At 40.5% G+C, this 27,896-nt stretch overlaps 1 protein-coding gene across 1 annotated transcript; it reads left to right on the top strand.

Annotated features, from left to right (window-relative positions):
- Positions 1-1,678: 1,678 nt before the first annotated feature.
- On the top strand, positions 1,679-26,348 carry trpm2 (transient receptor potential cation channel, subfamily M, member 2). The gene is given in 35 exon segments (XM_034203973.1): positions 1,679-1,851; positions 2,608-2,714; positions 3,446-3,519; positions 3,760-3,928; positions 4,025-4,096; positions 4,098-4,206; positions 4,772-4,935; positions 5,049-5,229; positions 5,338-5,399; positions 5,492-5,692; positions 6,416-6,518; positions 7,555-7,676; positions 15,072-15,440; positions 15,959-16,096; positions 16,170-16,299; positions 16,383-16,528; positions 17,282-17,394; positions 18,032-18,130; positions 18,280-18,505; positions 19,157-19,275; positions 19,370-19,502; positions 20,649-20,820; positions 21,551-21,731; positions 21,814-21,995; positions 22,446-22,578; positions 23,354-23,441; positions 23,634-23,718; positions 23,815-23,954; positions 24,060-24,124; positions 24,325-24,354; positions 24,450-24,536; positions 24,608-24,686; positions 24,777-24,878; positions 25,666-25,782; positions 25,914-26,348. Coding segments are annotated over 35 exon segments (4,473 nt in total). The 5' UTR covers positions 1,679-1,793; the 3' UTR covers positions 26,031-26,348.
- The last annotated feature ends 1,548 nt before the right edge of the window (positions 26,349-27,896 follow it).

The following is a 27,896-nucleotide window of genomic DNA, read 5'->3' as shown; positions in this document are numbered from 1 at the left end:
TCTCAGTTTAGTTTCAACAAACTTTAACTTGGTGACTGATCAAAAATGTCAAAGGGTTGAGAAATAAAGACTTTCTTACAGACCTAAAGTCAGAATTCAAACAGTTGTTAATGTTTCTTACCAATAGCTAGACAATATATAGTGAATAAGCTAGAATGATAAACAAACGAAAAATACAAAACGTGTCTGGTTCCCTTTTTTTTAAAGTGAGGTTTGCTTTTTTGTCTACTTGGATTATAAACAATTATGACATTATTTATTTACCTATAAATTAGGGAATAATCAACATTTTCATTCAAAACAATAGATGATTGCAACCCATGTAATAATATTGGCATAATTGAAAATAAATCCGAAGTGAGAACCAGAAGAATCATGTCATTCATATTAATCAATTAAATGTAATTGTTACTGTTTTCAAAGTCAATCTGATAGTTTATTTTTGGTAATATATACACTGAGTAAGTAGACTCAAATACTTCACTGCAGAAATACCTGTGATCAGTGGTGATGTGCTGACACCTAGTGGTTGTAATGCAAAACAACATACAATTTCAAGGTAAATTAGAACCTACGAATGAAATTATTCTTGCTAGTTATGAAAAAATGATTAATATCACAGTTGACTCTGCTGTGAATTACCACTGTATCCGTCACTCTTACTGTGGATGTTGAATTCTAGCAGAAAAAGTCAATCATTTTAATATTTGTATTGTATCAGGTGTTGTTACAAAGCCACTTCCCCCTTAAACATGTAATGAACAACAAACTGCCTGCTCCACCTCTGACCCCTTTTACTAGAACATACTTCAGCTTTTACAACAGGGGCTTAACTTAATGGAGTCAAACATTACATTTAAAAAAGACTGACTTATTCAGCTCTAAAGTATAGCCTAGAAGAGAATTTCCAAAATAGTGTTTCTAGTAGAGAATTCATTTTGAAGAGGTCACAAGATACTTTTTTTTGCTTCAAAACCTCCATATGAACATGTAAGAAGTAAATGACAACTGGGCATAGGGCCTACTTCATCTGATGATGAATAACATGGGCTACAATTAAAGGTGCAAGAGCTCTACTAAAGAACATTGTGGTAAGATTGGTTGTTTGAATTCTCAAATGCATAGCAAATTATTAAAACAACAAACCAGCTGATTTATTATAGTTAATTTGCTACTAAACTAGAACCATGCTATCTGTTAACCTCCTGAAGCTAAAACCAGTTAGCATTGTGTTAACCACGATGGTTTCGCCTGCTAGCATGCTAACATTAGCAGTAAAGTGAGCACTAAACACCTTGACAACCATGACAAAGTTGTGTGAACAGCTACTAAATTCAACTTTTACAGGATTGTTAAATGAACTGCTGTTTCCATTGACATGAATGAGCTCCACTTTGTTCTAAATACTTTTTTCAAAACAAGTTGACTGGTTATTACTGATTAACTGCTAAAAACAATCAATTATCATACTTGCTAAAAAAGGTTCATGGACACTTGTCCCTTTTTGTACTGAATTAACAGCACTGTTTACCTACAATTGTAATCCATAAATACCTGAACTGACAGGCACACAAACTATTAAACAAAGACACTGTGTTAGTTTGAATGAATGACAACAATAGTATAGCTACTTAGAGCCAATCAGAGCTCCACACAGTAACAAGATCCCTAGTTGAACACTCTGGAGGTGTCACCTGGTAACCATAGGCTCTAACGCCTGGCAAAGGACATGAGACAAACCACTTCACACACCTGAAAGTGTGTGTTTTGTTAAGTTAGACACCAGAAACTTCATGTTGGTTCTTCTATCATTTATCCAACTGGAAGGAGGACCAGACGGCAATAAAATGGGTAATGTTAACTGTGTCAATTATACCTATAATGTTTATTTTAACCAATGTTTGCAAAATGAGTGATGAAAACGGTGACTGAAATCAGTATCAGAATACCTTTATTAGTCCCACAGAGAGGACATTTACATTGAAATGTGTGCACATCATTCTCAAACATGTCAATACAAATGTGCTCATGTTTTTTAATCTATAGGCCTATAACACTCCTTCAGAATCAGAATACCTTTATTATACAGAGGGGAAATGTACATTGTTACAGCAGAAAAGAGCCAAAGACAGCTTAATGTCTTTTTAGTTTGGTTGTAATGTGAGGACTGACTGGACAGCAGATTGAGCAGAAGAGGTTAATATGGTTTTGAGAGGGTGGAGCCATTAAATAGTGCAACATAACAAGGCTTTCACAGCCTCTCCACACAGTTGACATCATAAAGGATGTACTGTCTCTGCAGGATGTGATGACTGAATCAACGGGTTAGTGTAGACTTTAAATATGTGGAATTAGGTGTAGGTTCTTAATTTGAGCTGCGATTCCAGGGGCCTGGGTGGAGGAAGTTGAGAGAATGCAGGTCACATGACAGTAAGATAAAGGCTTATGTCAGAATACTAAAGTCCCAGGCTCTCCAAGTGTTATAGATTAGGAACCATCAACTGACAAGCTGCACACTCTGGCACCTGTCTCTTCAGACTTCCACCAAAAGAAGCTCTTCTTCCAAGAGGATGATTTCAGCTAAACATTTTTCTTTTACTTCCTCAGAAATGCTGTCTAAATTAGAGAATAAGGTTCACCCACAGCAAATGATCCCGGAGCTGCGGAAAAACAATAAATATGACATGAACCGGATGGTTAGTCGAATGAAAAAGGTGAGTGTTTGCATGTCACATTACTATATATTATTGATTTATTTATATGTAAGCAGTATTTTAATGTTGATGTTGGTGAAGCATGATGGTATACTAACACATTTGATGAATTTTAATAATGATAGTTATTTAATATGATAATATGTTTTTATGTGAAATCGTTATCTGAAAAATAACTGGTGTAGTAGAGAGGACAATATATCACATAGTGGAATAGATGTCAACTAAATGAAAATAAAAAGACTCAAAGTATCAAACCTCAAATATGTACTTTCCAATGCTGGATCATTTTAAGTTACAATAAGTAAGTTTACAATAACAACGCATCTTTTTTTTTACTGTGATTAACAATCTACAACATTTATAATTTTTTTATTTCTAAATTGGGTGTGTAATTAATCTGCTCACAGAAATGCGGTATCTATTGATCCAGAGCTGGCACAGGGCTACTTTCTGTCCCGTTTGTTTAGTCGGGTTTCAGCAGCCTGCTCTTCTTTATCTCCGCTCTGACATCACTGATGCAGTGCTGAGCGCGTCCAGCACCCACAGTCCTGACTGCAGAGCCTCCTCTCTCCTGTCAGGCTGTCAGCTGAGGCAAATCTGTGAAGCTTGGCCCCCCCCATGTTGCATCCAGGATGGAGGACGCTGAGGTGGAGGGACATCCGGTTCATTCTCTGGCGATCAGCACAGCTAGACCCACTAAGCATCTCTCTCCCTCCCCTTCTTTCCAGCGCTGCGCCTTTACCTCCTGGACCAGGGAGAACATACACAAGAAGGAATGCTGCTTCTATGAAAAGGGTGTCAGGTAGGATCAGCTGCTCTGTACTCTGGTGGTGATGAAAGTCTTTAAACTGACCTTGCTATTTGCTGCTGCTGCTCAGTACAGACATACTGCAGCATCTCTGTTGTGCGTATGTGAGAGGAGGCGTTGCCTTTAACCACCCTGAGGGCAGTTGTGTATTGCTATGTTAACTTAATCTGTCAGTTGTCAAAAAGTGCTTCTGCATGGAGACATTACAAGCATTCACTCTCGTTTCTCCGTTAGAGAGGACATATGTAAGTGCGGCTACTCAAAAATCGAACATAATGATGAAGCCATCAAACCAGAGGACTTCACTGGCGAATCATGGCACAAACACAGACATCTCCACGAAGTGCCCACAGACGCTTTTGGGGACATCAGCTTTGGTGGTTTGGGACAAAAGACGGGCAAGGTGAAACTATCCTATCTTTCCACTTTAATAAACTTACATGTGTATGCTTGCCTGTTTGTCTTAATTCTCGCCTTTTTGTCTGTGTTTCATTCTCAGTATATGCGAGTGTCAACAGACACCAACCCAGAAATCCTGTACCAGTTACTGACTGAACAGTGGAGACTGTCCCCCCCCCAACCTGCTGATCTCAGTGACCGGGGGGGCTAAAAACTTCTACCTGAAGGCTCGTCTAAACAACATGTTCAACAGAGGTCTTATCAAAGTGGCCCAGACAACAGGTGAGCCTCATATGTAAAGGGCTACCAATGATTAGCCAGAATATCTGTGAATGTATGTGTTTTATGAACATGTGTAGTTATGGAGTTTGGGCGTATGCCTGTGATAAAATATGCTGAATATGCTGAATATGACTGAAAGGTTCACTCCTCCTGCCCAAACTAGTGCTATTAAAAGTGCAGTTATCTCCTTCACTAATCTTACTGACAGTTTACCATTTCATGCTGCTTAGGTTTAACTTGATTTTAAATGTATAGTGTGTCTACTCCTGTATGTGAAAACTCACTAGAACAGTCTGTAGCAATGCAGCAAAACAAGAAAAACGAATTAGAATTTATATGAAAAATATTGCTCTTACTTTAGTTTATTTTGCTTTACCTTCATTAGTCTCATCTGACATCTATATATATTTACATTTAGGCTAACAATGCAAACATTTGGCAATTTCTGCACAGTATTTGGTCCTTGTCCACATACTTTGGTGTCCTGTTTCCTGGTTTGGCCCAGGCCTCTTAGGGACATTTGAATGCTTCTGCAAAGGTTAAATGGGACCCATGTTGTATTTAGGAGCATGGATCATCACCGGTGGTACGCACACAGGTGTGATGAAGCATGTAGGGAAGGCTGTGAGGGACTACGCCCTCAGCAGCTCCACGCAGGGCCAGATTGTGGCTATCGGAGTGGCAACGTGGGGAACCATTCACAACAGGGACGCTTTGGCGCATCCAGAGGTAAGAAAAAACACAATCACACATTTTTACTTTGGCGAGAATCATCACCTGCAAAGCATATCTGTTGTTTTTCCTGCCTCTCTTTCTCCTTTTCCTTTTCTTCTCGTCTGCAGGGTTGTTTCCCAGCCCATTATGAGCTGGACATCAAGGGCCAGGGTCGACTCTCCTGCCTCGATAACAACCACACCCACTTCCTGCTGGTGGACGATGGGACCCAGGGAAATTATGGAGTGGAGATTGAGCTGCGTAGCTGTCTGGAGAAATGCATCTCCGGGAAACGTCTTGGAAACAAAGGTTACAAATAACTGATGTAGCATCTGCAAAGGCATCAAGACAACATCTCAAATCTGATTGTATTCTGTGCTGCTTTTAATATTGATTTTCTTAACGTCTAATTTTCAGAAAGTGGCGTGACAATCCCCGTAGTGTGCGTGGTTTTGGATGGAGGACCAGGCACTCTAAACGTGAGTCATCGGTTCTCTCTCTCCCTCTTTCTCAGTGTATCTGACCCTGTCTCGCTCGCTCTAATCTGAATATCTTGTGTTTCTCGTCTCAGACCATCTATAATGCCATGCTGAATGGTACACCATGTGTGATCCTGGAGGGCTCGGGGAGAATAGCCGATGTGATCGCCCAGGTGGCAGCTCTGTCAGTGACCCGGGTCACCATCGCCCTCATCCACCAGTTAATGAAAAAGTTCTTTGACCAAGAGTATGAAAAGTTCCCCGACCTCAGGATCATAGAATGGACCAAGAAGGTAATTGAACAAACTGACAACCTGAATAATTAAATGTCCATGTATGTCTCTGTTACTATCTTAATTTATAATTAGCTACACAAACAGTTAGCAGTAAAAAAACATCTGAAATTTAAGAGAACACAATTCTTTGGGACCTTTGAGCAAAAAGTCAAAAGATCATCATAATCAGTAAGCATTATCCTCTAGAGAAATCATCCAATCAGTGTTGAGACATTTCAGCCTGGATAAAGTGACGCTTTTTAATGTCTGTTATACATAGGTATATAGTCCCAAGCGTGTAAGGAGACTTACAAAGTGTCAGAAAATATAACCCTCTCTCTTTTCCTCCTTACCCACATCTCTAAAAATGGCGGTACAGGGCTGAAATAGATGGGTATGAGTCATGGCTACAATGGTTGATTGTTTGGTATTTTGAGCAAAACACTTCAGACATGTTTTGTGTCTATATGGCCCTATAATATATTGTTCGAATATAGTATAATATGGGACGCCATTAGCTCAATTTAAGTTCCTTTACTGTTTCCTGTTCTCTAACAATAGGGTCTTAAAAACATCAAGGAGCCGGTTTACCTCCCATCTCAGGCTACCAGTTGATTTTAGAATGTAAATTATGAGCCTTATGAGCCCCTAATGTCCTCTTTCAAGGGTCTTCTGGCTGTTCCTTGGTCCAGGTTTGATATGAAACCCTACATATTGTGTACTGTCTCCTTTCTGTGCCAGATTCAGGACATCATCAGGATGCCTCACTTGCTAACCATATTCAGAATTAGCGAGGACAATCACGGGGATGTGGACGTGGCTATTCTTCAAGCGCTACTTAAAGGTAAGGATTTGGTTCTTCCGAAGATGCTCAGCACCAGACTGGAAAGACTGCAGGCATGCAACACGGCATCAAGTTAAAAGGCGATAAGGCTTAGTGCCAAACCAGCTCTTAGCAAGTATAATGTTGCTTCACAGAAGACTAATCCAATGGACTGTGGTATCAAATGTGCCGAGATCCAAAACCGAAACAATTATTTGTGTAGAAATGTTCACTTCAATGGGTTTTCTACACAGACACTGACATTGATAGCCATACTTAATCTGTTCCTAAGAAATAAGCATGATAAGTGTATTGATCCTAATGCTGGTCTGGAGGAAGACCAATGCCCATTAAGAGAAGGCTTAATGCCTATTGGTATAAAAGCATGATGAGCCAAAGTGTACTTAAAGTGATTTCATGTCACTGGACATTCACTGAGCATTCACATCATGATGTCTCAGCATAATAGCTAAGCTGCGTTGTCTGAGGTTTCCATCTCTGGATTAATTCAAATGCATTTCCAGGCAGTTGTCTTGCTCACTCAGCGAGGACAAATTATTATTTTATTGTTGCCACATACAAGTTGTATCTCTGTTTTGGAATAAAGCCTTGCTACCTGCTGCTTTCCTACTTAGTGTTACCCCAGGTTACCACACCAACAATTAGCTGATACATGATTTGATGATCGAGAAAAAAATCTGCGAGTCAAATATCAACACTAGTTTTCAAGTTTGTGCTCAATTTATTGCTTTTCTCACTATATTTCCCCAATATGTTGCTAATAGAACAATATATTTGGGTTTTTGACTGTTTTTCTGACCAAAAAAAAGAACTCTTTGTATATCAACACTGTTGGAAGTTATGGTTTTAATAATTTAACGACAACATATACACTACATTTAATTTTTAAACTGTACAGTAGAGTGCCTTGATTGGATAGAGTGGATGATCCGACTGCAGAGAGACCTTGTAACAAAATGATTTTGTTTCTCCAGCAATCAATCAGTAATTGAGAGTCACATTCTTTGCCTTGTGTCACTATGAATTCTCCACTCAGCCTCGAGGACCAGTGAGTCGCTTGGCACTGAGTCCTGGAAGAGGCAGCTGGAGCTGGCTATAGCCTGGAACCGAGTGGACATAGCTGAGACTGATATCTTCACTGAGGAGAGGCAGTGGAAGGTAGGTTCATATTAGGAAAATATCACTTGTCACCAGCTTGAGTTTCAATAATCAAGGCAAGGCAAGGCAAGTTTATTTATATAGCACTTTTCAACACAAGGCAATTCAAAGTGCTTTACAAAAAATGAAAGACATTAAGAAAATGGCATTTAAAATCAGTCATTAAAAAGAAAAGCTAATAAAATAAACATTAAAAGAAAAAGTACATGGATAAAAGTTACAGTGATATGAATAATAAGATATGAATAGTTCAATTAAAAGCAGCGACAAAAAGAAAAGTCTTCAGCCTGGATTTAAAAGTAGTAAGAGTTGCAGCAGACCTGCAGGTTTCTGGGAGTTTGTTCCAGATATTTGGAGCATAATAACTGAACGCTGCTTTACCATGTTTAGTTCTGACTCTGGGAACAGAAAGCTGACCAGTCCCTGAAGATCTGAGAGATCTGGATGGTTCATAATTTAGCAGGGGGTCAGAAATGTATTTTGGGCCTAAACCATTCAAAGCTTTATAAACCAGCAGCAGTATTTTTGAAATCTATTCTTTGACACACAGGAAGCCAGTGTAAAGACTTCAGAACAGGAGTGATGTGATCCACTTTGTTAGTGTTAGTGAGGACTCGAGCAGCAGCGTTCTGAATTAGCTGCAGCTTTCTAATAGATGTTTTAGTGAGACCTGTGAAGACACCATTGCAGTAGTCCAGTCTACTGAAGATAAAAGCATGGACAAGTTTTTCCAAATCCTGCTGTGACATTAGTCTTTTAATCCTAGATATGTTCTTTAGGTGATAGTAAGGCAAGGCAAGGCAAGTTTATTTATATAGCACTTTTCAACACAAGGTAATTCAAATTGCTTTACAAAAAATGAAAGACATTAAGAAAAAGGCATTTCAAATCAGTCATTAAAAAGAAAAGCTAATAAAATAAACATTAAAAGAAAAAATACATGGATAAAAGTTTCAGTGCAGTCTAAGATATGAATAGTTCAATTAAAAGCAGCGACAAAAAGAAAAGTCTTCAGCCTGGATTTAAAAGTAGTCAGAGTTGCAGCGGACCTGCAGGTTTCTGGTAGTTTGTTCCAGATATTTGGAGCATAATAACTGAACGCTGCTTTACCATGTTTAGTTCTTGACAAGTTTTTCCAAATCCTGCTGTGACATTAGTCTTTTAATCCTAGATATATTCTTTAGGTGATAGTAGGCTGATTTAGTAACTGTTTTAATGTGACTGTTGAATCTCAGGTCAGAGTCCATGACTACACCTAGATTTCTTGCTTTATCTGTTGTTTTGAACATTGCAGACTGAAGCTCAGCGCTAACTTTTATACGTTCTGACTTGGCTCCAAAAACCATTACCTCAGTTTTATCTTTGTTTAATTGGAGAAAGTTCTGACACATCCAGTCATTGATTTGTTCAATGCACTTACTCAGTGTTTGAATTGGAGCATAGTCTCCTGGTGAAATTGTTACGTACATTTGTGTGTCATCTGCATAGCTATGGTAACTTATTTTTTTTGTTTTTCATTATCTGAGCCAGTGGTAGCATGTAGATGTTAAAGAGAAGAGGCCCCAAGATGGAGCCTTGAGGAACCCCACATGTCATATTTGTCAACTCAGATGTGTATTTACCTATAGAAACAAAGTTGTTTCTGTCCTTTAAGTAGGATTCAAACCAATTTAGAACTGTTTCCGAAAGTCCCACCCAGTTTTCCAGTCGGTCTAGTAATATGCTGTGGTCAACAGTGTCAAACGCAGCACTGAGATCTAATAATACTAACACTGAAGTTCTGCCACTGTCTGTGTTTAAGTGGATGTCATTAAAGACCTTTACAAGAGCAGTCTCAGTGCTGTGGTTTGGACGAAATCCTGACTGGAACACATCGAAACAGTTATTTAAATGCAAGAAATTACTCAACTGTTGAAAAACAACTTTTTCAATGATTTTACCTAGAAATGGCAGGTTTGATATGGGCCTGTAATTGTTCATTACTGAAGCATCTAGATTATTCTTTTTTAAGAGCGGTTTAATGACTGCAGTTTTCAGGGCCTGTGGAAAAATACCTGAGTGAAGAGATTTGTTTACTATATGAAGTAGATCTGAGGCCATGCAAGGCAAAACATCTTTAAAAAATCCTGTTGGAATAATATCAAGGCAGCAAGAGGAGGATTTCAGAAGTTGTATAATGTCCTCTAGGTTTTTATCATTAATCTGATGGAATTGTGTCATGGTGTTTGAATTGATGTTAAGTGGACACAGAGACAACACATTTGCTGTTCCTGATGCAGAGGCACTGACTGCTTGTCTGATTTTCTGAATTTTGTCAGTGAAGAAGGAGGCAAAATCATTGCACGCCCTGGTGGATAGAAATTCAGAGGCTACTGACACTGGGGGGTTAGTTAGTCTGTCGACGGTAGCAAACAAGGCACGTGCGTTGTTTTTGGTAATTATGTCAGAGAAGAACGATTGTCGTGCGTTTTTCAATTCCAAATTATAAAGGCCAAGTCTCTCTTTATAGATTTCAAAGTGAACCTGGAGATTTGTTTTTCGCCACCTGCGTTCAGCTTTTCGACATTCTCTTTTTTCTGTTTTCACGCTCATGGCCTTTCTCCATGGAGATATTTTCTTGCCAGACACTTCCTTTACCTTAGTTGGAGCAATGGCATTTATACATTTTTTTATTTTTGAATTAAAATGATCTACTAGCTCATTTACTGAGATGTTAGCAGGGGCAAGTGTGGAAGAAAAATTCTGAGTAAACATTTCCCTAGTATTTTCAGTTAAATATCGCTTTGTGGTTACCTCTTTTTGAACATTTTTGTGAACAAAAATAGAGCTCTCAAAGAAAACACAGGAATGGTCAGAGAGTGCAACATCAGTCACCACAACCTTAGAGATATTCAGACCCTTTGAGATAATTAAGTCCAGAGTGTGCCCCTTATTGTGCGTGGGCTCCGTCACATGCTGAGTCAGTCCATAGCTATCAAGAACACAAAACAGTTATTTTGCCCCTCTGTCCTGGGGGATGTCAACATGGATGTTAAAATCACCAACAATGACTAGACGGTCAAAGTCAATACACACTATAGACAGCAGTTCAGTAAAGTCATCAAAAAAGCTTACACAGTATTTGGGTGGTCTATAGATATTTAGGAACAGAGCTCGAGAGGAGCATTTCAGCTGAAGGGCCACATATTCAAAAGAATCAAAGTTTCCATACGATGTCTTCCTGCATTGAAGGGAATCATTGAACAGAATAGCAACTCCACCTCCTCTCTTATGCATTCTTTCCTGACTCATAAAACTAAAGTTGGGAGGGGTTGATTCGATAAGAACAGCTGCACTGTTATTTTGTTCAATCCAAGTTTCTGTTAAAAACATAAAATCGAGATTGTGCTCAGTGATAAAATCATTGATTAAAAATGTTTTTCCTGCCATAGACCTGACATTTAATAAAGCTAGTTTAAGTTTGTTAAACACACTATCAGTCATGTTTTTTGTAACAAGCTGTGGCTGACATGGAATCACTGCTAAATTAGATAAACTCACACAAACGTTTGAGCGCTTCCTGTATCTAAGATGATTCACCGCTCTTAATCTATTACCTATCAACACAGATATCGGCAAAGCTATAGGCAGGCAGGGCCCCGGCATGTCCTGGAAAGAGTTGAGAGTGCCATACGCCCTTGAGCCTGGACCCAGCAAATATCAGTTTGCAGCGTTTAGTACACACACATCCTTATCAGGCTTCGGAGACTGCAGATGCCCTCTCGAAGGGAGGGGGGGCGGCCGACGCAGGCACGGTGATGGAGACGTGGGAGATGGTGCGGGGGTAGAGGACATGCTGCCAGGGGGGGGAGGTGGTTGACGCAGGCACGGCGATGAAGACGGGGGAGACGGCGCGCGTCTCCGCGGCGATTTTGGTGGGCGTCGCTGAGGAGCGGGGGTAAAGGACATGGTGCCAGCCCTGCGAATCGACTTAGTTTGGTCTTTGAACTCCAGGAAGGAATCGGTGCCAACCCTCTGTATCTCCTTCATGTGTTCAACGATCCCCAGGAGGGTGGGCGAGGGTGAAAGGGTGAACGGAGTATCCTCAAAGGCGTTGACAGGGGGGGGGGGTGACGGGCAGTGGAGACTCCTCCATGTGTCTCCCATAATCAGAACATTCCTCAGGCGGGTGCAGTGATAATTCTTCAGGGTTTTCTGCGCGATGTGTTGTGTCTTTCTCCTGTTTTGATTCCTCTTGCCGCTTGTCCTTGGCAGAGGGAACAGATTGATAACGCAGGCAGTTGAATATGTTAGAGATAAACAATTTCACTCCTGACTTGTTCAGGCAAACTCCATTTGCCTTGAAAAGATGTCTGCGGTCCCAGAAAAAGTTAAAATTGTCAATAAAATGAACAGAATGGTCAGTACAGACAGTTGAAAGCCAGGTGTTCAGTGCAAACAATCTGCTGAATCTCTCCACTCCTCTTCTGACTGGCGGCAGAGGGCCACTGATGAACACCTCTGCATTTAGAGAGCTGGCAGTTTCCAACAAACATTTAAAGTCTTCTTTCAGCACTTCTGATTCTTGTTTCACAACATAATTTGTTCCAATGTGTAGTACCACATTCTTCACAGTCGGATGTTCAGCCCCAATATGCAGGATCTTCTCAGCCAAGTCAGAGACCACATCCTTGGGAAAACAGAGTACTTTGGTGTTGTTCTTATTACACAGACATTTTACATCTCTTACAGCAGAGTCACCCACAATCAGAGTTTCAGGCCCAGTCGTTAGCTTTCCCTCTAGCCTTTTACTTTTGGAGTAGCTATTGGTCCTTACCCTGCTGTGTGAAGAGGACAGGTTATCCAGTTCATCAGATCTCCGGTTCTCGGTCAGCGGAGCGTATCTGTTCTGGATTGGCACACTTGGTGGTTTAGGAGGATTTTTTGTAGTTCTCCCTTTAGCAGCTGTCCACTGCTGTTTCCTAGTATGAATAGGGGTTGAAGAGGCGCTCTTCCTGGGTGATAGTAGGCTGATTTAGTAATTGTTTTAATGTGACTGTTGAAACTCAGGTCAGAGTCCATGACTACACCTAGATTTCTGGCTTTATCTGTTGTTTTGAACATTGCACACTGAAGCTCAGCGCTAACTTTTAAACGTTCTGCCTTGGCTCCAAAAACCATTACCTCAGTTTTACATTTGTTTAATTGGAGAAAGTTCTGACACATCCAGTCATTGATTTGTTCAATGCACTTACTCAGTGTTTGAATTGGAGCATAGTCTCCTGATGAAATTGTTACGTAAATTTGTGTGTCATCTGCATAGCTATGGTAACTTATTTTTGTTGTTTTTCATTATCTGAGCCAGTGGTAGCATATAAAGAGAAGAGGCCCCAGGATGGAGCCTTGAGGTACCCCACATGTCATATTTGTCAACTCAGATGTGTATTTACCTATAGAAACAAAGTTGTTTCTGTTCTTTAAGTAGGATTAAAACCAATTTAGAACTGTTTCCGAAAGTCCCACCCAGTTTTCCAGTCGGTCTAGTAATATGCTGTGGTCAACAGTGTCAAACGCAGCAGAATACTAACACTGAAGTTCTGCCACTGTCTGTGTTTAAGTGGATGTCATTGAAGACCTTTACAAGAGCAGTCTAAGTGCTGTAGTTTGGACGAAAGCCTGACTGGAACACATCCAAACAGTTATTTAAATGCAAGAAGTTACTCAACTGTTGAAAAACAACTTTTTCAATGATTTTACCTATAAATGGCAGGTTTGATATGGGCCTGTAATTGTTCATTACTGAAGCATCTAGATTATTCTTTTTTAAGAGTGGTTTAATGACTGCAGTTTTCAGGGCCTGTGGAAAAATACCTGAGTGAAGAGATTTGTTTACTATGTAAAGTAGATCTTGGTGTCCTGTTTTGAAAAAGAAAAAAAACATCTTTGAAAAATCCTGTTGGAATAATATCAAGGCAGCAAGAGGAGGATTTCAGAAGTTGAATAATGTCCTCCAGGTTTTTATCATTAATCTGATGGAATTGTGTCATGATGTCTGAATTGATATTAGGTGGACATAGGGACAACACATTTGCTGTACCTGATGCAGAGGCACTGACTGCTTGTCTGATTTTCTGAATTTTGTCAGTGAAAAAGGAGGCAAAAACATTGCACGCCCTGGTGGATAGAAATTCAGAGGCTACTGACACTGGGGGGTTAGTTAGTCTGTCGACGGTAGCAAACAAGGCACGTGCGTTGTTTTTGGTAATGATGTCAGAGAAGAAAGACTGTTGTGCGTTTTTCAATTCCAAATTATAAAGGCCAAGTCTCTCTTTATAGATTTCAAAGTGAACCTGGAGATTTGTTTTTCGCCACCTGCATTCAGCTTTTCGACACTCTCTTTTTTCTGTTCTCACGGTCATGGCCTTTCTCCATGGAGATATTTTCTTGCCAGACACTTCCTTTACCTTAGTTGGAGCAATGGCATCTATAACATTTTGTGGTAGGCATGGTGATGAAGCCGGGGGAGATGGTGCGCGTCTCTGCTTCGGTGATTTTGGTGGGCGTCGTTGAGGAGCGGGGCTAAAGGACATGCTGCCAACCCTGCGCATCGCCTTCATGCGGTCATCGAACTCCAGGGGGGAGGGCGAGGGTGAAAGGGTGAGCGGAGAGTAGAGAGAGCTGGGGGATGAATGAAGAGTATCCTCAAAGGCGTTGACAGGGGGGTGACGGGCAGTGGAGACTCCTCCATTTGTGTCATAGGTCTCCCATAATCAGAACATTCCTCAGGCGGGTGCAGTGATACTTCTTCATGGTTTTCTGCACGATGTGTTGTGTCTTTCTCCTGTTTTCAGGATACATTTATTTGTTATCCTTGCAAGAATGGAAGTAGTCATCACATACAGAGCATATGGGACAACTACTTCCCCGAACAGTGTCCTTCAGATGATTTATATACAAGAGAGGGTGTTATTCAGTCACAAGATACATGAATACCGGTTCAAAGCAGTATTCTATGCTTAGTTCAGATTAGCTAAGACGGCTAAGACCCACATGAGCAATACACATGACAGTCATATGTCTATCTCCATAGAGGCTGAATCATCATGTTAATCTTACATAGCTATCATACTGTATGCCTAAAACAGTGTGTCCTGACGCTCTTCTAATCTAGGTGATCATACATCCGGTTACGTACACAGCTACGTAGGTCCTTTGTTATCATGGGCTACTCTGATATTGGAAGAGTACATTCTGTATTTTCCCAACATATAGTATCATAAAAGATAGTTTTTTTCCCATGTTGCTATCCAAGTCACTTTACATAATTGTCCAATTCTGAGCAACATTCCCTGCTGATGATGACGCATTAAAGCGGAAGTGTGTTTCTCTGTGTTCTCCTGCCTTGCTCCCATGCAGTCCAGTGACCTCCACTGGGCCATGTTCTCGGCCCTGGTTGGCAACAAGCCTGAGTTTGTGAGTCTACTGCTGGAGAACGGCGTGAGTCTGAGGGACTTCCTGCAGGACGAGGAGACCCTGTGTGAGCTTTACAAACAGCTGCCATCCTGCATGTTCCTCCGCAAGCTGGCCAAGCGGGTCCACAACGCTCACAGGAAGAAGGCGTTCGGCATGAGGCATCGGGTTCGATCGGGACAAGGAGAAATGGTCTCCTTGACTCATGTGTCTGATGAGGTGCGCCGCCTGCTGGGCAGCTTCACCCAGGCCCTCTACCTTCCCTCCAACATGACGTACCACTTCAACATGTGTCTGGAAGATACGTCAGCATCAGTGAGTGATTATTGTTATCTAAAATTTAATTGAGTTTAACACTGAAAAATAGGTGTTTCTTACAAGTTGCTGAGGTCATGTCCTCTCTATTCACCCTGATAACAGTGTTTTATTGCACTGCAAGGATTTTAATTCTGTTATTAGAATACAAAGAAAAGGGGGGTAACAAATCAAGGTCTACGGACTGAAATGTTGTGTCATTAAAACAATTCATGCTTCTCTTGTCTTGCCTTGACACTCCTGTTTACAATAACATTGAAGATTTGATTCTATTAGTTAAAAAAATTCGAGACGTTTAAAAAACTTAAAGTCCAACAAAAGTGTTATTCCTCCAGAAAAGTCATCAGGGAGTTAGATCTTCACTTTGGGATGTTACATTTACAGGAGGTATAATAAAACATTTAGCTAAGAAATCGATATTGGTGCTTTGAGAGGCCTTGGGAGGATTTGGACTCAAGATATTTCCTAACCCTTCAAGCAGGTTGTTAATGCAACATATTCCTTCCCTTTTTATCTAGCTGTCTAAAAACTCGACATCTTCTCAAGCTCCGCTAAAGGAGGACAGTCCTGACGCGCAGAGGGACCCGGGCAGAGACATTTTCCTGTGGGCTGTCGTCCAGAACAATAGGGAGCTGGCTGAGATCGCCTGGGAGCAGGTGATCAAACACACATACAGACAAAGTTTTAGAAAAACAATAGATAAATAACTGTGTATCTGTATGTGCGCAGTGTACAGACTGCATGTCGGCTGCGCTGGCCGCCAGTAAGATCCTGAAGACGATGTCAGCTGAAGGAATGGATGCGGACAAGGCGGAAGACATGAAGAAGCTCGCCAATCACTATGAGAAACACGCCATTGGTATAACACTGCAGACATGATGAGTGGCTTGAATAAAGATGTTACAAGTTGAGCATGTGTCTGCTTTTGTGTGTGTTTCCCAGGTGTGTTCAATGAGTGCCACAACTGGGACGAAGAGCGGGCTCAGAAGCTGTTGTTTCGTGCGTCTCCGTCTTGGGGAAGGACGACGTGCCTCAGGCTGGCTCTGGAGGCAGACGATAAAAGCTTTGTAGCTCAGTCTGGAGTTCAGGTACACTTTTATAAGGGATTTATATATATTCTTTCAACCGTGTCTTAAAATCTTAAGACTCCTACCTTTTGTTTGCACTGTTACGTAGAAGATTAAAATGCACATCAACACACTTTGTTGAACACAAAACTGGTTTGAATCTAATTATTTTGAACAAGAAATTGGTATAGGGTAACCATGAAATACACTAAAACAATAAATACAAAACACACCACCAAAATTGCATTTAACCAGACCTAAAATACAAAATCAAAGAAATGCATCCTAATGAACAGAAATACACAACTTATATCAACAGACCTATTAAAAAATACTTTATAGATGTAATAAAACATAAAAGCTTGATACCAAGTCATATAAACAGATTCATACACAAACCCAAAACACACAATTTATACAAGCAGACCCGTTAAAGAAGTACTTTATCGATATATAACCAAATCTACAAAGAGTATTAAAACATGTAAATATTTTCAAAAGAGAGAAAAAAAGAAAAGCTTGATACTACTTCATATACACAAATTACTTGTGTATTGACTGTGTTTCAGGGTAATTACACTAATTACACACTTAATGCTGATTTTAATTAACAGAAATAGAACAAACAAAAACCACAACAATACATAACTGACTACAACATGTTTTAGAGTAGAACACGTTGAAAAACTGTGATCAGTGATTTAAACCTGATGAAAGAGACTTTAATTAAACACCCAGATATGGTTCATGTCTGATAACATATCTGTCCTGAAGGCCTTCCTGACACAGATCTGGTGCGGTGAGCTTTCAGTGGACAACCCGGTGTGGAGGGTGCTCCTCTGCATGGTCTTCTTCCCTCTGATCTACACCGGCTTCCTGGTTTACAGGTGAGTCCTAACCATAGACTGTATATATATTTATATATATATATATATATATATATATATATATATATATATAAATTCCTAACATGTGAAACGGAAAGTGCAGTCCTCCTGTCAATGATGGTTCTGCTTATTCCAACAACAACCAAGACATCTAAGCTTCATTATGTTCCCATATTAACCTGAGATAATAATGCAGTGGTTAAATGATGATTAGATCAAGTAAAATTCTTAATATGTCCCTTGCTTTATCACAAGAATCAAATTCATATCAGTGTCATAAGGGACTTTCAGAAGTTAAGAGTCAGAGGCCACCTAATCAAGAGTTGTATGAAAGCATGTCCAGAAGATCTGTAGCAGGAAAGTCAGTACATTGTAGTAAATACTATGTATACACAGTAATACCAAAGCAATTAAGTTCATCATAGATGCAAACATTTGGAGTAATATTGTAGTGGTTTAATTATTTAAAAGAACACGTCTTTGCATTTGTATATGTATCTCTGCCATGCATAACTAAGGTTTTTATTTTTTTAATATTTTGTTTTGTAAATCTACTAACCTTTTCTACCGCTTGTTGGGCATCTATAGCGATGATAACGAGTGGCAGGTTTTCTTAATGAGTTATTATTCTGACTAGACGCGATGAAGTCATTCAGAGAGAAGCTGAGATGAATGAAGAAATCAAGACAGTGGAGAGTGTAACGGGAAGTGTACTTCGAACAAGCACTCGCAGTCTGTGAGTAACAAGTCGCCTTTCAACACATTAGCAGCAAATGATGAATACAAACAACGTTTTTTTATGACTGTGTGGCCATTTCCTGACTGTATTTCACATGTAGGGGAAATCAGTACATGTCTGTGACCCCTCGACCCCTGTGCCCACAGCGACTCCTCCGGCCTGCAGCGGCAGAAGCCTCTGGGCAGATGGTCCAGGCTGCTCCGCCTGTACAGCTCTGCGCAGGCCAAGTTCTACTTGAATATCGTGTCTTACTTCGCCTTCCTCTTCCTCTTTGCTGTGGTGCTGATGATCGACTTCCAGGCTACGCCCTCTAGTGGGGAGGTGCTGCTTTACATCTGGCTGCTCTCGCTGGTGTGTGAGGAGGTCAGACAGGTGAGAGAGAGCTGGGACATGTTTTATCTATGTATGCCTTATTCCAGTAAATTCTTATATTACTCACTACATTACTGAACTGTACACCACAGGCCAATTGTCTTAATGTAAGTAATAAACTGAGAACATTTGATCAATATGTCTATGATTTAAATTATTGTACTTAATTACCTGTAGTCTCTTGCAAACATATATTGCATTTTAAAATACAAACACTGAGGGGTGTGTTCTTATATCATACATAGCTTGATTTATGTGATATTTTCTTCCTAGAATCATGGCCAAAATAGATTTTTCAGATGTCATTATAACATTTTTCCCAATTTTGGAGTGATACAAAGAAATATCCAAATGTCCCTAACTAATATCCATTGACTCTAATTTGACAACAAAAGGGCACAATATTTTTGAACTTGGCTTTATACAATATTTAGATTTTGTTGCCTGAAATCTATGCAAAACTGCACTTAAGTTAAGACAATGCCTCATTTGCATGATCAAACACAATTTATTAGAAAACGTGTGATACGCAAAGTATCTTTAATAAATAAACTGGGGAAGTTTCCTGGTGATAGCCGTTCATTTCTTTACCCTTTTGACCTGTAGTGGCAATGGCCTTACATTGGCCTTAATGTGTCTTTTCCATCTCAGCTGTTTCACGATCCGGATGGCTTTGGGTTTCGTAAGAAAGCCAGGATGTACATCAACGACCTGTGGAATATTTTAGACGTTCTTTCCATCCTCTTCTTTATTATCGGCCTCGCATTTAGGTAAGCATCCTTCCTCCCAGACAATCTCTTTAGGCCATGGAAGTGCTTTCCACCCTCTTGGTAATGTATGAATCATCACGTTTTTCTATTTCAGGCTGACGACTGAGCTGTTCTATGCGGGTAAAATCCTCCTCTGCATCGACTTTGTGGTCTTCTGCCTCCGGCTAATGGCCATCTTCACTATCAGTAGAACACTTGGACCCAAAATCATCATCGTCAGGAGGATGGTGAGGCTTACGTACAATGTAATAGATGCCAACCTAATGTAATGTGTATGCAACTGCAGAGCACAAAATGCTACACTCCAAAGCACTATTTATCTTATACAAAAATAAACTGCTGCTCCACTGGGCCTCCATCTGGTGTCTGCAGATGAATAATGTGCACTTTGTTGGAACTTGAAGGTGTTTTTGAACAAAATGTTGCAGCTGGTCTGCTTGTTGCTAAGCAGTCAAACACCATTATTGTTTGTGTCAGAGATCAAATGTTGAGCAAGAGGGCAATCTTTGAAATACTAAAGGGTTAGGGTTATGATGCTCAAAGCAGAAAGCTGGCACATCCAACTCTCTGAAGTTCTTTGAATTTCAAATGTAACCCAGTAAAAGTCTCCACTGTACATTCATGGGCAAATGTTCTACCCAGGAGTTTAGCCTTTTTTGATGTTTCTGTGGTTTTGTGTTCCTTTTGGGTAACTGTGTTATGTTTATTTCTGCCTTAATGGTCATTTTGTGTCTTTTTTGGTTGTTATGTCTCTCTGCATTAATTTTTAGTCTCTTCTTGTTTGTTTTGTCTCTATGCAAAAAGTCATTCTGAGGCTGTTCTGCTTGGTTGCATTTTTGTCTCTCTTTGTAGCCTTTTTTCTAGTTTTTTTGTGTCTCTTTGGATTAATTGAATGTCTCTTTGTGGTGTAAGGGGCTAAGAGGCAGGGTAGTGGGAGGCACCTACATTCCCAACAGGTGGCTTCACCCTCTCCCAATTACCAGTATTGGGAGCAGGTGTGGAGACACTCACACCTGGTGCTAATCACTCCCTCAAGGGAGACAAAGCACACAGAGTTGTGTGTGGCACATGGAGGGAGCAGGAGGTTCCCAGTGTAAGGAAACGTTTTGGTAAGCTGGTAAGTCGTTTAGCGGCCCGGCTACGTTAGCCTTTGTTTATTGGAGGTATTTTTGAGTTTGATAGCAATAAAGCCTTTTTTTTGGATTTGAACACTGCCTCTGTCGTGATTGCTGCACTACCACTTTCCTCTTTATCTGCCCAGTCCTGCTACAGTGGGAAAACAAACAGTACATGTCCCTAGTTGCCGCAGTATTCAGATGTGCCCACATTTCTAAGTGTTTCTAGCCTATGACAGATGTATGGTTGTCTTCCAGATGACGGATTTGTTCTTCTTCATGTTCCTGCTGAGTATCTGGGTGGTGGCGTACGGTGTGGCCAAACAAGGCATCCTCATCCACAACGACAACCGGCTGGACTGGATTGTCCGCGGGGCCGTTTATGAGCCGTACCTCATCATATTTGGGAATTTCCCCACAAATATTGATTGTGAGTGGAAACAGAACAGACAGTTGTATAACTTTCCTTTTATACGTACGTGGAAAAGCATGACTTAAAGGTTTCCTATTATACTATTTTTAGGCATATATTATAGGTCTCAGATATATAACAATTTATAAAAAACATGTCTATGAAGTGTTTTGCTCAAAATACAAAACAGATCACCCTGTCTAGCCATGCCTCATATCCCTCTATTTCAGCCCTGTAAGAGAAGTACTGATTCTGGGTCCTTAGCTTTTCTTTTTTTTTAAGTTTGAAAAAAAAGAGGCGGGGGGAGCTTACGCCTGCTCAGAATTCTACCAGAGAGATTCTCAGCTAAATGCTGCTGTGATGAAACGCCATATCATGTTCCAAACCACATCAAAGATTATTTCTGAAACAGTATGGAGCTCAAATGCTTTTTCTCTTGCCGGTTTACCACAAGGTGAGTTCTTTTTTTTATTTCCTGCTTTTTTTACACATACTCTCTCCAGTACAGGTTAGCTCTGAGTGTTAGCGATGCTTGCTAATGTAAAAAAAGACCATATTACTTCCAAAACACGTTGCGCATTGTTTCTGATGGCGACGTTTCTGAAAGCCAGCCCACATTTCCGATATTACGTCATATAAAGTGCATTTTGCATGATAGGAGACCTAATCATTTCTAGGTTTTCACAGGGCTCAGAAGTGATGATATAAGATATTTTCAACAAGGAAATGATCTGTTTGCCCTCTGCAGATGCTGACTTTAAACTAGACTCCTGCACCATGAATGGCAGTGATCCTCTAAAGCCCAAGTGTCCTGTGCTGAATGAAAACCAGATGCCAGCCTTCCCCGAGTGGCTCACCATCATCATGCTTTGTATTTACCTGCTCTTTGCCAACATACTGCTGCTGAACCTGCTCATCGCCATCTTCAAGTGAGTTCACCTCCAAACCTCTGAGTCCTTTTTATCCGATGTTCCCCCGTTACCCTCTGTCTCTCTTTGTGGTCCTGCACAGCTTCACGTTCCAGGAAGTTCAGGACAACACAGACAGGATATGGAAGTTTCAAAGATACGAGCTTATCAAGGAGTACCATAGCCGCCCCGCTGCCCCGCCCCCTTTCATCATCCTCAGCCATCTGTACCTCTTCATTAGGAACGTGGTGCTGTGCAGGACGCCCATCACTACCACAGAGTTCAGTAAGCATTTGGTTATTTATTTCTGCCCATGCTCAAAGTAGACTTCCTGTTAAGATGCTGCAGACTTCCTCTCAATATTTTTGCTTTATCGCTATTTTTAAAAACGTTATTATTCATTAAATATTACTAATTTAACATGTAAGAGCCAGATTGTTATCAGTTTAGTCAAACACTGCTTTGGTAAAGCAAGCATTTTCATCAATTTAGAGCTTTTAAATGATTGTGTTTTTAAAATGGGGTTACAATTCCCTTCATAATTAACCACATGTAATAACAAAATTATATGTTTAGGTCATAAATTAACAACTAAACCAGATCGTAACCCCTGACCCTCCCATGACCTTTGACACTTCACAGTCAATGCTGTGTATGATTGTGTGCTGATGCTCATTTTGCATACACAGTGCACAGTATTAAAGATAATGAAAAGGCATGCGATGCTGTTTTCAGAGTGCGAGCTTCCTCAGGTGGAGGAGGAGGAGCTGCTGTCCTGGGAGGCCATGATGAAGGACAGATACCTGCTGTCCACACGGCAGGAGCAGAGCCAGAGCATGGAGCGCCGCATCGTGGACACGGGACAAAAGTAAAACTCCTACAGGAACGCAGACCAGCGTGGCTGAAAAATAATACTCTAGAGCAGTGGTTCTCAAACTTTTTCTGTCAGATTTATCTTTAAATATTGAAGTTAAAAGCATCAATCTGGTGCACTTTGAGAGCAAAATGAAGAGATCTATGGATACATCTCTCAACACCTAGATGAAACGGAACTGTAAACAGATTTACTTTTTCTTTATGGATATTTTACAAATCACCCTTTTAAACTTTATTCTTGTTTTACTGTCATATAGTAAATTTTCATACCTGTTTTTCATTTATTCTCTTATTTTTTTTAAGAGAATAAAGCGCGCCCCCCACTTTGAGAACCACTGCTCTAGAGCAATGCTGTTCTGTCGGGATCCAAAGTGTGATTTTTTTTAAGTGTAATTTATTCTTTCTGAAATCATATCCATTACAGTTTTGCATAGTGACATAGTATTATAGAAATAGGGGAAACAGGAATAGATAGTGGAATAAAATACGGTAAAAAAAAAAAAAAAAAAAAAAATTATAAACATAACGTATAAACACTACGAAACTACGAAAGTTGGATTTTACCTCCATAAATGATCCTTTAGGAATACAACAATCCTGTATCATATAACAAAAAATTCAATTTATTTTTTCTTTAACTATCAGCAAGATACCATAGTCTGTGTTTTTCAGGTTTAATAAGGGTCAAATTTGATGAAACTAAACAATCTGGGAGTGGTATTCAAATATCCAGCAGACACCCACACTGGTCTTGTTTGTTTCCTGAGGGTTACCACCATAACAGAGCGGCTGGAGAGGGAAGAGGAGATGGGCTCTGATGCCACGGTGCAGAGACTGGCTCGACTAGAGGAGCAGGTTGTGACCTGATTTTTGGTTATCACAAATATTGCACCTGTGTCTGTAACATTTCACACTATGTACGAGGCAGAGAAGAGATGACACACTTTCTTAATGTGTGTTTGTGGAATATTCTCTCGAATTGTCATCTTTGAGGTTGCATAAGCAGTCATAAAATGTGTTTGACCCATTTCTGTTGTGTCTCATAAGGTCATGCAGTCCGCCAAAGCCCTGCAGTGGATTATGGAAAGTCTGAAATGTCAGGGTTTTACAGCAAAAGATGCACAACCACCAAGTTAGCAACCAACTTCTTAATTTATCATAATTTCTAACATGTTTCACAACAAATCTCCTCTTGTTCGTGCTCACTTTTATTCCCTTTTCCCTGCAGCACTGACCACAACAGAGGAGTCCACTGATATGTATGCATCAGAGAAAGAGGACAAGTACCATGTGAACGCCCGTCAGTTTTACTATCCCAACAGCAAACTCACACGCTTCCCTGTGCCTGAAGAGAAAGTGCCATGGGAGGTAATACACAAACATTTCTCCACAGCACCTCCAGCATCATCACCAACATCACTGTGGTAAAAGATAGTTCATGAAGCCAGTTTGTTTCCTGTCACTTTTTTTCAGTTCAGCTTCACCTGTTACATGCCGTCTTATTACACGTCTGAAGAAAGTGGGGACCATGTGGATGGGTATGTCATTTTCTTACAAGAGAATAAGGGATGTTTGTCCCGATTAGGAAGGTGTGTATAAGTACAGTTATGGGGTGGGTATGGATGTTTTTGTAAAAATAACAATGTACAGTATGTTCCTATTGAAACATCTCTCACTAATAGGAAATATAACAAATTACAATGCTCCCTATTTCTTATGTTTCCTTTTCTTTTTGCAGATCAGAATCAGAGGCCTCAAATAATTACAGGTATGATATTCAAGGATACTCAAGGCATCAAATAGCATTTACATGAACCTTTTAAGCTTGTGTTGATAGGTGATGTGTATCTGATCTGTCGTTAGAAATCCAGGAGGGAGGACTGGCATGAGGGGACGGGGTGCACTAAGCCAACTGGGTCCAAATCCCAATCTAGACCTCGTGCTGACACGGTACGTTAAGAAAGTTGTTTCCCCACATCTGTATTGCAAAGCCTGTTTATGACTTTGAATCCATCTTTTAGCTGGGGAGACAGCGAGTGCTCTGTTTTGGACTACCTGGTGGTTTGGGATGAGAAGAAGGGAACCTTGGCTTTACCTGGGGTGCGTCCATCTTTCCTAACTTAATCTGTTTTCTTTCTTTTTGCATTATTTAAATAAATGAACTGTTCTGTTTTGGTTTCAAACCTTCAGGGACCCATTGAATCTGCTGATCACCTGCCAGTGATTCTTAGGAGAACCATGGGAAAGAAGATGTATGAGATAGTAAATGCCAAATTATCAGAGGGAACAAAGGTAGGTCTGTTCAACACTTCAGTTAGACTTATAGAGTAAGTTGGTTTACTCACAGCAATCGGATAAAGGATTGTTGTTAGTATAAGTGTCTTGTCACATTATGTAGAGAACCCTTTAACATTGAAAGAAACAACATATTTTGCTTAAATTCAGTCTGTTTGTTATGTGTCTCACTCTGGTTGTCTCGGGAGAGGTTAGGTATCTGCATTGTCAAAATCAGCTTAATATTAGTAATGACACTACAAATATTTTGGCTAACACTGAGCTCTGTATTTGAACACACCAAACTCTGTCAACACTAGAAACCAACTGTGTAGCTTGCTTGGAAACAAACACTTAGTTGTTAATTGAGTCCACCTAGCCTAATCCAATGTAATCCAATACAACAGTGCGTAATAAATCCTACCTTCAAGAAGAGAGGAGTTGGATCACTTGTCGGATCCTTTTGGAGGATGCAATTTAAGGTGCAATTAAACGGTATTGCCTTATACTGACAGGTTATACTATACAGCCTACCCGTATGGATACATGATCACACTCAAGAATACCTCCCTTCAAAAATGTCAGATGTCTGACAACATCAAAGTCTTCTACCGAGAAAATGTGATGCATTAAGTTGAGGCTCCTTTCAACTTAAATGGCCAGTGCCTTGATCAAGTAAACATGGCTGTTGTTAGAGGTTAAACCTGTCTGATGATGAATACATCAATGATACCTATATATATCTGTTTCTTTACTCTGACATTGAGGAAGTTGTCGACTATGACTTGCACTTACTGTGTTTCAGGTGTTTGAGGGTTATGTGGATGACTGCAGAAACACAGATAATGCCTGGGTGGAAATCACAGTCCTTAACATTCACCTGGACAGAGCAAGCCAGACGACTGACGATATCAACAGTATGGTGAGAACATTGTTATTGTATTCTTCCTCTTCATTTGGATGATTTTGGCACAGTCCGACATCAGGTCATGATTCCTCATAGAGTGAATATAGAATTAGCATATCTTTGTTTTGTGATTATCTCCATCTCAGGTGGTTAGCAGCCATGGCGCTCTTCAGTGGCGAGAGGTGAGCGGTAAAACCAGACTTAGCTCCAACCAAGGAGACTCACTGCGGCTGGTTGCAGAGCTGCACAACAGGAAGTTCTGATGTTCAACGCGGCTGTAGCTGTAAATGTGCCTCTCCATCCACAGGGTTCCTTCATGTTGCCTTATGTTGATGCTGAAATGTTATTCTGTTGAACTGAATGCACTTGAAACAAGACTCTATAAAGCCATAATGTATGCTGCTATGGATTATTTTCAACAATTTGCACAGATGTTATTGGCCAGTACACTGAATGTTTAGCCCACACACTGTGCTTTACTGCTCATGCTTATGTAGGCACTAGGCAGTAATAGTGTATATGTAAACTGATCATGAATACCTCCTTTCTGAGGAAGTTGTAATTTAAAGGAATGGTAAGCTCATGACACTCATTTAATTTTTTTTATCATCCGATAAAACAGACCAGTCTCTGCCAGTCTCTCTTTTTTTTTTTTTTAATCCGATGACATTATCAGTGATTTTAAACTGATTAATTACCGAAATAACATCAACACTGTGGGTGGCGCCATTTTACCGGACGTGACGTAAACCATGCGTTTGGTTTCGAGGACACGTTGATGTTCATGTTATTTACTGTAGTTACTCTCTTCAAATATGCCTCATTGTATCGCGAAACATTGCCACAATTCTGATAGGAACAATCCACGGAATGCTCGGTTCTATCTGTTGCCAAAAGGTAAGCGTAGGAAGTACGTTCGGAGGCAGTGGCTAGCGAAATGTGGCCGGCCCGAACCGAAAGATCCACAGGCGCATGTATGCAGCGAACATTTCAAGTTTCCGGACGACTACTCTGAGAGTATGATAAAACATAATATGGGATTTATTGAACAACCATTACTTAATGGAGATGTAGTACCATCGGTCTTTCTGGTGTCATCACCGACCAGGACACCAGTTCGGCCAGTTGAGAAATCGCTCTCTGCAAGTGTGAAGCGACGGAGGACCAGAAGTAGTGCTCGGAGTAAGAATAAGGTATGTTATGGCGCATTTCCATTGCAGCGGGTAGCCCCGTTTAAACGTCCTTTATCGTCCAGGCCAGGCCAGTTTTTGGTGGCCTTTCCATATAGAGTAGTACCGGCTAGTGGGTATTTCCCCCCAGTTTTTCCGGCCCCATAAAATCGTGGTTCTAGGGCCAGGGACAACGAGGCTGAGTATGCTAAACTAGAGAGGGAATCGCTAGCAAGGGTGGTACTACCTGCATACATATCTAGTAATCAAAATCATTGTATCTACTAAGTAGTACTAAGTAGGCTCGAACCTGTATGGCTGAATTCCCCCTTCCAATCTCTTCATATTGCTCAAAACTTCGCCATGTTTTCGTGTGTCCCCAAATGTCTTTCTTTTTGGTGTCTATACGCCGGGACCCGGAGTCATGGATGATCCTGCGCTCCTCTGTCCTGGATCTTGAGTCGTGGCTGTGGTCCTGGATCATAGGTCCTGGATGGATATCCTCGTGGATTCATCTTCCTATTATACACACATGCATTTCCAAACATTTGGACTACCTATGTTGCAAATGTATTATCTTTTCAATTTACACACGTCATCTATTGCACGTCTGTCCGTCCTGGGAGAGGGATCCCTCCTCTGTTGCTCTCCCTGAGGTTTCTCCCATTTTTCCCTTTAAACTGTGGGTTTTCTTCGGAAGTTTTTCCTTGTACGATGTGAGGGTCTAAGGACAGAGGGTGTCGTATTGTCATACTGATATTTTGTACAAACTGTAAAGTCCACTGAGACAAATGTAACATTTGTGATATTGGGCTATATAAATAAACATTGATTGATTGATTGTGTTTACAAAGTGAACGCATGGATGACGTCACGACCATCACGTGACTACTGAAAATGGGCAAAATGGCAGCGGCCTGACGGAATATACAGGTTTTGATAAAAAAAGAGCTATAAAAT

Source organism: Gymnodraco acuticeps, unplaced genomic scaffold (assembly GCF_902827175.1).
Source record: "Gymnodraco acuticeps unplaced genomic scaffold, fGymAcu1.1, whole genome shotgun sequence".
Taxonomy (NCBI): Eukaryota; Metazoa; Chordata; class Actinopteri; order Perciformes; family Bathydraconidae; genus Gymnodraco; species Gymnodraco acuticeps.
This window is presented reverse-complemented; position numbering and strand designations above follow the sequence as displayed.